General features: G+C 33.5%; 1 protein-coding gene across 1 annotated transcript; it reads left to right on the top strand.

Annotated features, from left to right (window-relative positions):
• The first annotated feature begins 3,653 nt into the window (after window positions 1-3,653).
• On the top strand, window positions 3,654-9,262 carry LOC110892324. The gene is made up of 7 exons (XM_022139495.1): window positions 3,654-3,879; window positions 3,992-4,189; window positions 4,286-4,528; window positions 4,640-5,078; window positions 5,178-6,118; window positions 6,192-7,412; window positions 7,602-9,262. Exons 1-7 carry the CDS (start codon window positions 3,654-3,656, stop codon window positions 9,260-9,262), a joined length of 4,929 nt encoding a protein of 1,642 aa, XP_021995187.1.
• Window positions 9,263-10,424: the final 1,162 nt, after the last annotated feature.

Below are 10,424 nucleotides of genomic sequence, written 5' to 3'. Positions count from 1 at the left end.
AATACAACGATTTATTTTATTGTTCGATTAAAATATTAGAACTAATCTAATACATTCTTCTAATACAACGATTTATATATTTAATGTTTTCTAATTATTCAACAATCAACCTAAGTAATACTGTACTTTAAGTTGGATGTCTGCATCTTTTAGACTATTTTGGAGTAATAAAGTTTAGTTCAAAGTAAAAGAACTCGGATATATATACATCAGTCATATGATCAATCTATACTTCACATTCACATGCACTCAATGCCAAAAATGGCCGCCCACACATGATTGGACCAAAATTCTAGATTTTTGTGTGCACATATATATATATATATGAAATCATAAATATTCTAAACCATTGCACATGTAATACACGTATATAACCGCCAATATGTGTCAGTCCCTATCACACATGCAAAACTAGACAATGATTAAGCAAGCACATGCCTCTTCCATTAAATTTTTGATGTAATTGTGCAACATGTTTATTTTCGATTGGACCCCTTTCCCTAGCCAACCATTCATCCAATACCATGCACCCATTTAACCAAAGTTGACTCACAATGACATGACAATATATATGTGACAGCCGCCATCCCTCAACCACCGCCAATCCCATTGGACCGGCATACACTTAACCGATTAAACCCCCTCCTCCCTTATCGTTTACCGCCGGCACTCACTCCCCATTTTTTTCATATATATTTATAAACTGACAAGCCACAAGTAAACATAATTGAAGGAATACAATGTAATTGGACTAACAATAAATATACTAACCGATTTGGATTAGATGATCCGTACAACGAGCAAGAAAATCTTCGAGGTGATGGCCGTCGGGTTTGAGCGTGAGAGAGAGAGCTAGGGTTTGTGTGTAAAGTGTATTTGGTAACAAACGAGATATATGGTTACAATTTCCTAATGTTAATCGAGTAACAAGATGGGCCGAACCCAACTTGGCTGTCCATTCGGTTCAATGTAGAGTCCATAAGGACTTTGTGCGATCGGCCCAATCAGACTTGTGCGACCGGGTGAAGATTGTGCGAGTACAACCCATATACATATAGCACACATGATCATATGACATATCTAACTTTACAACACATATCACCTAACGACATAATATGCATTCAACAATCATATCATTCACAAGGTCATTCAAGTTCACAAAGCCACATATCGTGCACACACATCACATCAAGGTACGAGTTGTCACATACATACATTACATAACACAAAGCACGTAATTATAACATTCAATAATCATAATAATTCGTATAAACACGTGTCGATACACAAAGTAGGTTCGAATTACGAGTTGTCACATATTTGGATTCTCGGAAAAACAGGTCTATACAAACACATTCTAACGCTCTCAGAAATGTAACTTCAGGTAATAGTTCTAAACTAAATCAAATTATGAAAGCAACGTATATTCATGTAATTATTTTAAAGTTAGATGCATTCGTGAAGATAATGTCACCACTATTGCGTCGTAAACATTTAAATATCAAAACCTTTTGTCATTAACAACTTAGAATCGTATATTGATGTTGTAATTTGTAGATGACCATTAAATTTCAAGTAGCATTCCATTCCAACATTATACATGTATCAAAATATTTAAACATATAACATAGGCCAAAATATTATTTAGTTGTTTCCAACAGCTAACATAAACAAAACATTGTAACAGTTTCCCAAACAACATTTCCTACAAACTTATATACCTACTGCCAACACCGTTAGTTAGACAAAATTACCATACAAACTGGTTGAACGGTGGCGATCTATGGTACTAACCCAATTATTCTTCGATTACATCCCTAACAAAGAGTGCAGGCATATCGTCATACCACTCTAAAACGCAAAGATAACCCATCTTGATGTTGTTTTCACGAACCCATGCTGGCCATCCCAAAACAGTAAACCGATTTTTCTTTTTTGATCGTTTTGGTTCAGCCGAGACGTTCAGATTTGTTTCCACACCACGCATGTTTTCAATGGTCACCTTTCCGCATCTATCGATTCCCATGGCTCTTGCGACCTTAACTGGTATCCGCTAAGAAATGCCAAACAAGTATGCAGACGGTAATGATAAAGGCACTAATGACACCATATAACAATAGTCAACTTACTACATAATAATAAATGTAAATACTTACAAAACGTGAACAAGAGGAGGGCATGAAAATGAGATTTGGTTCTGGTGCGTTCCAGTCGAATTCTTCCGAAGTGAAAGATTCTTCCGAGTCCGAATCTGTTACCACTATGACTTCCTTTTTTTATTTTGTGTATTTCGCTCAGTTGAAGAACGCGCCATTGTCTACATATAATTATATCAGTAAATAATAGATGTTCATTATCATATAACATATCTATACTGGAAAAATCCCCAAATTTAATCACACTTGTGTGTAACAGTTAGGCGAAACAAATATACATATCAACAAGTATACTCACTAAAAAACCTAAAACAAACAATAATAGATGTGCAGAAATAAATCATTCAATAATAATAACAATGCACCATCCATAATCATGTTCAAATCGGAATCATAAACCGACATAACCAATAAAACTTTGATAAAAAACCGAAACCAAATACTGGAACAATAACGGCAGATCAACATCACAAAACATCTAATTTCGCTCATATAAAACCCAAATCTATATAATATGATGAAATGAGGAATAAGATGGCGTTAAAAACTATAGTTGTCTATCAAAGAACATGTCGGTTTACTAAAAATCCACAAATTTAGATTGCAAATCTCACACAATGATACAATTAAACATCTACGATATGTTTGAACAAAAATTTGAAACCTACCTGTTGGTGATTTTTCTTTCTCCGATGATAATTTCAATGCCGATCTTGAAGATTTTAATGTGTATGTGTGTGAAGTTTGGTGTAATATAATGAAGTGGGTAATAGAGAAAGAGATAAGCATCATTGCTACGTATACCTATATCATATCTGATTTGACAAACACATGATGAACCCTATGGTTACTTTTTATAATTGACAGAAGTAGTCCCTATCTTCAAGTTTTTATTGTCTACTTTTATATAGACATAAATAATAAGTATAAATAATTATATTTATAACAAATGTATATGAATACTTATCAAACCTGTCGATTTATAAAAATAAATAATAAATATAACATATTTTTTTTAAAAAATATATAACAATGAATGTATTTTTATATACTGATTCAATATACATTATAAATGTTTCTAATAAATATGTAATTTAAGAACTCACAAACCATTTTAATTTCCGGAAAAAAATAAACGTATCATTTTTTGTCCATTCTCATTCCAGTTTTTATGTCGTCGGTCACTACTGCAAATTGTAAAATGCTACCGAACTGCAGTACAATTTCCTTTCTGTTACTCCTATGTCAAAAAACATTACATTGTATTACACATTACTGTTTCCTATATTCTAATACTTTATTTGTAATTATACATGAAATTGTATTTATACACATGTATTGTATTTATACTCACGTATATATACATATATATATTATGCCAGATCTCACTCATCGAACACCATTGGGAAACATTTCAAACGGTATTATTTAACTTTTTATCTTATTAATATTTACATTTTCAATTTAAATCGTATCATTATATTTCATGTACCTTATATGTGTTTTATATTTAATGATTGTTTGCAAGTTTTCATCCCTAAAATTACTCAAGATGAGAGTAAGGAGAGGCGTAAACTTAGAAAATTATACATCGATGGTAAACGTTATGGAATGCAAAAAGGTAAATCACAATCAATAGATGTTATAGCATCTACTTCTGGTTCATCATCCATTCCGCATTACATGCTCAATGATACAACACAGGCTTCCATTGAATATGGAGGTAAAACTTTAGTAAATGTTTAAAGTAGTATACAATTTTTTAACAAAAATTGTATTTATTATTTGGATAATGTCTATATGTAAATTATCTGATTTTTATTATAATATTACAGTTTATGACCCGAGATTTCTTCAAAATGACTGCAAAGAGAGACGGAGGTTAAGGAAACTATATTTAGACAGTAAAAGATCTACTACTCTACAACAACGAAAATTACACCCTTCCAATACTTTAACATCTTCCACTGATTTAAGATTGTTGTCTTCCAACACGCACAATGTTACTCCTACATCGTCGGTGTTACCTACAAGTAAAGATTATATTTACTGAATAATCCGGATTTAGTTTCAAATACAGTTTATATGTTTTAAAAAGTTAATAAGTTGGAGTATATTATGTTATTTAGGTACTCTTAGCTGTCTTACAAACAACATGACTACACCAATAAACATTCGTCGTTTTTCTCTATCTTCAAACATCACACATTCTGGCAACACATTTACTATTCTCGAAAGTTCTTCTTTACAGAGGATGTCGCCAGGAAAACGTAAGTTAATAAGTAAATCGCGAGTTACATCTCCTATACCAATGATTGACTTGACGACAGAGGAAACTACAGATGAAGCAATCTACAAAGGAGTTTCAACAGGTATAATAAAAATTACTTTACTTAAACAATTGACTAAATAGTATCTATTATTTTTATACAAACACCTCCTTCCTAAAGTAATATTTTTTTTTACTTCAACTAACTTTACAGATTACATCGATCATGGTGACCAATGTATTACTTGTGAAGTATGCAATGCTAAATTATGGGATGCTGAGAAAGGAAGGGGAAGAAAAGAGAAAGGAAGAATATGCTATTTCTTATGTTGTGGTTACGGCAAAGTAGAACTACCAGATTATAAAGATGCTGTTCCAAGTTATAAGGAACTTTTTATGTATAAGGACAAAGAAAGCAAATATTTTTTGAATAATATTCGACGGTATAACTCAATGTTTGCTTTCACGTCAATGGGTGGTAAGGTTGATCACACTGTTAACAGAGGTAATGGACCATTCTGCTACAGAATTAGTGGAGAGAACTACCACAGCACTGGAAGCCTCCTTCCGGAAGACGGAGACCAACCTAAATTTTGCCAGCTCTACATTTTCGATACTGAAAACGAACTTTCCAACAGACAATCCGTATTTAGGTACTACAACCAACTAAACATTTTTTCCAATCACAGTTTTCTCCAGTAGTATTTTTATTAATCTTTATGTTTTGTAACACTCCTCTATTTTTTAACCAGTCGTTCAAAGGATTCATCCTCCGCAAGTGGTGCTGAACTTGATAATAAACTGATTGAACATATAAAATGTCTTTTAGATTCAGAAAATCAGTTGGTAAAAGCTTATAGGATGGTTAGAGACCGTTTTCATGAAAACCCTGAGCTTAATCTGAAGCTTCGTCTAATTGGTTTTAGAGAAAAGGATGGACGAACATATAATTTACCAACATGTGGTGAAGTTGCTGCTCTAATTGTTGGGGATATTGCCAACACAATCAACAATAGAGATATAGTTATTGAAACGCAAACAGGTACTTTGAAACGAATTAGTGAATTGCATCCTTCATACCTTGCACTTCAATATCCTATTTTGTTTCCTTATGGTGATGATGGTTATAGAATTGACATCCCTCATCGTGGTGTCGTAGACATAATCAATAAGAAACGTCCAAATTGTACGATGAGAGAGTTCTTTGCATATCGTTTGCAAGACAGAATTAATCAGTTTTCATTGATTCTAAATTCAAGGAGACTCTTTCAACAATTCTTGGTTGATGCGTATACTATGATTGAGAGCGAAAGGCTTAAATACATACGTCTTCAACAAAAGAATCTAAGGTCAGATAGCTATGAAAGTCTATGTGAATTAAGAAATAAGGGCCAGCAAGACATATCTAACGTTGGAAAACGAATATTTTTGCCCTCTTCGTTTACCGGTGGCGCGAGATATATGATGCAAAATTATTTAGATGCCATGGCTATCTGTAAGTGGTTTGGTTATCCGGATTTTTTTATAACCATCACGTGCAATCCAAAGTGGCCTGAGGTAAAAAGGTTTCTTAGAGACACAAATCTTAAACCTGAAGATAGGCCAGATATACTGACCAGATTATTTAAAATAAAGTTGGATTCAATTTGCAAAGATTTTAAAGAACGCCATCTATTTGGAAAAGTTGCAGCAGGTATTTTATCAAATTATTTTTTATATTGATTTTATATTATTTAAATCTACTAATGGTTTAGTTTGTTTTACAGTTGTTTACACAATTGAGTTTCAAAAGAGAGGATTGCCTCATGCCCACCTATGCTTATTCTTAGAAAATGAATCCAAGCTTCCAACAGTAGACCATGTTGATCCATTTATAACTGCAGAAATCCCTAATGAAGATGAAGATGCAGAATTATATGCACTTGTGAAAGACTATATGATTCATGGTCCATGTGGTAACGCTAATTTAAGTTGTCCATGTATGGTTGACAATAAGTGTTCAAAGGGTTTTCCAAAGAAATTTCAAGATCATACTACACTGGATTCAAATGGATTCCCAATATACAAAAGAAGAGATAATGGTGTTTCTGTAGTGAAAAATGGAATCGACTTAGACAACCGAAGTGTTGTGCCATACAACAAAAAACTTTTGAAACGGTACCAGGCACATATAAATGTTGAGTGGTGCAATCAAGCCGGATCAATTAAATATTTGTTTAAATATATAAATAAAGGCCCTGATAAAGCAACCGTTGCAGTTGTCCAACATGATAGTAACAACGAAGAACTACAACAAGACGAGGTCAAAGAATACTATGATTGTAGGTATCTATCGGCTTGTGAGGCATCTTGGAGGATCTTCGCATACGATGTGCATTACAGGACTCCATCTGTTATGAGGCTGCCATTCCATCTTCCCGGAAAACAACCTGTTGTTTTTGGTCCCGACGAGGATATTAATCAAGTGCTTAACAAACCATCTGTCAAAGCTTCAATGTTTCTTTCCTGGATGGAACGTAACAAAGATCCGAATGACACATTGGCCCGTACACTTACATATGTTCAGTTTCCAAGTTGGTATGTATGGAAGCTTGATAAACATTGTTGGGAACCTAGAAAAACACATAAGTCAATTGGGAGAATTCACGCTGTAAGTCCGTCTCTTGGGGAAGCATATTATTTAAGAATTCTTCTTAACAAAGTGAAAGGACCAAGGTCTTTTGATGATATTAAAACAGTTCATGGTAAGGTATATGATACATTTAGAGATGCATGTTATGCACTCGGCCTTTTGGACGATGACGCAGAATATATTGAGGCAATCAAAGAAGCAAACGAAACAGGATCCCCTTCGTATCTTCGTAATTTATTTGCTACTTTGCTATTAACAAATACGTTGTCCAGACCTGAGGTTGTATGGGAAAGCACATGGAGATACATGACAGACGACTTTATCTACAGACTTAGGAAATATCATCGTCTTACAGGTAATTGTTTTACGTAAAATGTAGTTATTATCCACTTTTTTTTTGTTTTTGGTTGCGTTATAAAAAAAATACAATTTTCATTTAAAGAAAACATGGTTTTATGTTTCATTTATGCTATATGCTTTGGTTCATTAAATATATTTTGATTTCATAACTTGATAATATATTTTTTTTTCCAATTGTTTACAGATTTATCAATTCCAGATCACCAACTTAAAAACTATGTTTTGAGTGAAGTTGAAAAATTCTTAGCCAGAAACAACTCATCACTCAAGAGATTTGAGACAATGTCGTACCCAGATACTGCGTCTATGTCTGATTCAGACAATCGTTTGATTAACGAGGAGCGTATCTACGACCAAACGAATCTTCAAGCTGAATTTAATAATCAACTTAATTTGCTAACTGAGGAGCAACGGTCAGTTTTCCAACAAATAATCAACGCAGTTGAGGGTAACAAGGGTGGGGTTTTTTTTGTGTATGGCTATGGCGGGACCGGCAAGACGTTCTTATGGAAGACATTATCTGCGGCAATCAGATCAAAAGGTCAAATTGTATTAAACGTTGCTTCAAGTGGCATCGCGTCGTTGTTATTGTCTGGTGGCAGGACCGCGCATTCCAGGTTTCGTATTCCATTGAATCTTACTGAGGATTCAGTCTGTCATATAAAACCGAATGGAGATGTTGCTAGACTACTACACGAAACAAACTTGATTATATGGGATGAAGCGCCTATGGTCCACAAGCATGCATTCGAAGCGTTGGATAGAACAATGAACGACATTTTCAATATCGAAACTTCAAACAGATCAAACATCCGCTTTGGAGGGAAGGTTATTGTCTTAGGAGGCGATTTTAGACAGATCCTTCCTGTTGTTCCAAATGGTGGAAGACAAGAAATTGTCAATGCCTCAATAAGTTCGTCTTATCTGTGGAATACATGTAAGTTGCTGAGATTAACAAAAAACATGAGGTTAACAGTTGGAAGTTCAGCATCGGACGCTGAAGAAATAAAACAATTTGCCAAATGGCTTTTGGATATAGGTGAGGGAAATGTTGGTGGTCCAAATGATGGAGAAGCGTCAATTGAAATACCAAGCGACCTTCTAATCACTGATACATCGGATCCAATTTCAACTTTAATTGATTTTGTGTATCCTTCAATTCTCGAAAACTTCAACAATCAGAATTATTTCAGTGAGAGGGCTATACTTGCACCTAAGAACGAGGTTGTGCATGAAATTAATGATCGGTTGTTGTCACTATTCCCAGGAGAAGAACGAGAGTATCTTAGTTCAGACAGTCTTTGTCAGTCTGAAGATCCAAACGCTACACAACAAAAACTATACTCTCCTGATGTGCTTAACGGTCTTAAAGTATCCGGCTTACCTAATCATAGGCTAGCACTAAAAGTAGGCGTGCCGGTGATGCTATTACGTAACATTGACCAACAAAATGGGCTTTGTAATGGTACACGACTACAGGTCAAAAAAATGTATAACCGTGTAATAGAAGCCGAGATAATATCCGGAGGGAACATAGGCACACGCACTTATATACCAAGGATTAGTTTGATACCTTCTGATAAAAAAATTCCTTTTGAGTTTCAAAGGAGACAATTTCCGTTGGCTGTTTGTTTCGCAATGACTATTAACAAGAGTCAGGGACAATCACTGTCTAGAGTTGGTCTGTATCTGAAGCAACCAGTTTTCACCCATGGTCAGCTGTATGTTGCTTTATCAAGAGTTAAAACCAGACAAGGAGTTAAACTTCTGATTTTGGACAATGACGGCAAACCTACTAATAAAACGACAAATGTAGTTTACAAAGAAGTATTTCGTGACTTGTGATCTCCATGTACTCATTCATCAAACGATCTTACATTCCGTGTAAATGTTCAATAAAAATCATAATAACATTATTATGTTCCATAAACACAATATTACACACATTTGCATCATCATGTATCTCGAGATATTACATTATTTGTCTAATTGTAGTTTACTAATTGATTATTACTTGAACGTTTATTTAATTCAAACGATTACTTCAATAAATTAAAGTTATTCATTTGTGTTTTAGTCCACCCGCGAACCTCGCGGGTTCTTAAACTAGTGGAAATATAAAATGAGACAAACATAAATAACATTTACATTTACAATACTAAGTATACTAAATAGAAACCTATATGAAATATCTATTGAAAGTCAAGGAAAACTCTTACAATCTGGATGAGTGAATGATAATTTTTGTTTAGAATGAAGAAAATAAGTAGTGAATGAAAATGTCTGTCGAAATGGGTATTTATGCTAACATATTATTTTTGGTCATTATGTTTTCCTTAAATACATAAACAATAAAAATGTGTACAATCAATTAAGAAGTTGAATTGAGAATTATATTCAATCAATGAATTGGGAATTATATTCAATCAATTTATCATATTAAATGAAATTACAATCAATACCATATTTCTAGTTCCAATTTGAATTCCGGAAACTCAGCAAATCATACCTAAAATATTACGATATAACTAAATTAAAGTTTCATATACGAAATTTATAAAAACATTCATGTTAGTGTTGTACAACATAATAAGTATTGGATTTTTTCCATAGACATTGTACTTTATTTTGTAAATATGATATGTATTTAAGGAAATTATTCGATTAAACATACCTGCAGGAGCCTTCCAATATGGTTTTTAAACTCAGACTTCATTATCTTTATTTGTAGTGTAACTATTAAAAAAATAAATATAAAATAATTTAGTTCAGGGCCTAAATAACGACTCGCCAACAGATAAAATAATAAAAGTTAATTCAAAAAATAAATATCAGTTGTTCGACTAAACTTACATTTGTTTACTCAAGTGTAACAAAGACCTGAAAGTTAATAGTTAACGTCTCTAATTATAAATATGGACATTTGGACCCGTTAATAGGTGTTTTATATTGAATCGGACAGTATAAGGGAAGGTATTATATGGCAGCTGGAAATGTGATCTTAAAG

The sequence above is a fragment of the Helianthus annuus genome, chromosome 12 (assembly GCF_002127325.2).
Source record: "Helianthus annuus cultivar XRQ/B chromosome 12, HanXRQr2.0-SUNRISE, whole genome shotgun sequence".
NCBI classification, from domain to species: domain Eukaryota; kingdom Viridiplantae; phylum Streptophyta; class Magnoliopsida; order Asterales; family Asteraceae; genus Helianthus; species Helianthus annuus.
Note: the sequence above shows the minus strand (reverse complement) of the source record. Positions and strands in the feature narration are given on the sequence as shown.

Excerpts from the sequence above, each read along its gene's own strand:
- LOC110892324 (XM_022139495.1), top strand. The coding sequence starts at position 3,654 with ATGTGTTTTATATTTAATGATTGTTTGCAAGTTTTCATCCCTAAAATT. Across the intron at positions 4,190-4,285 it reads ATCGTCGGTGTTACCTACAA|GTACTCTTAGCTGTCTTACA; the intron begins GTAAAGATTATA and ends TATGTTATTTAG. Across the intron at positions 4,529-4,639 it reads CTACAAAGGAGTTTCAACAG|ATTACATCGATCATGGTGAC; the intron begins GTATAATAAAAA and ends CTAACTTTACAG.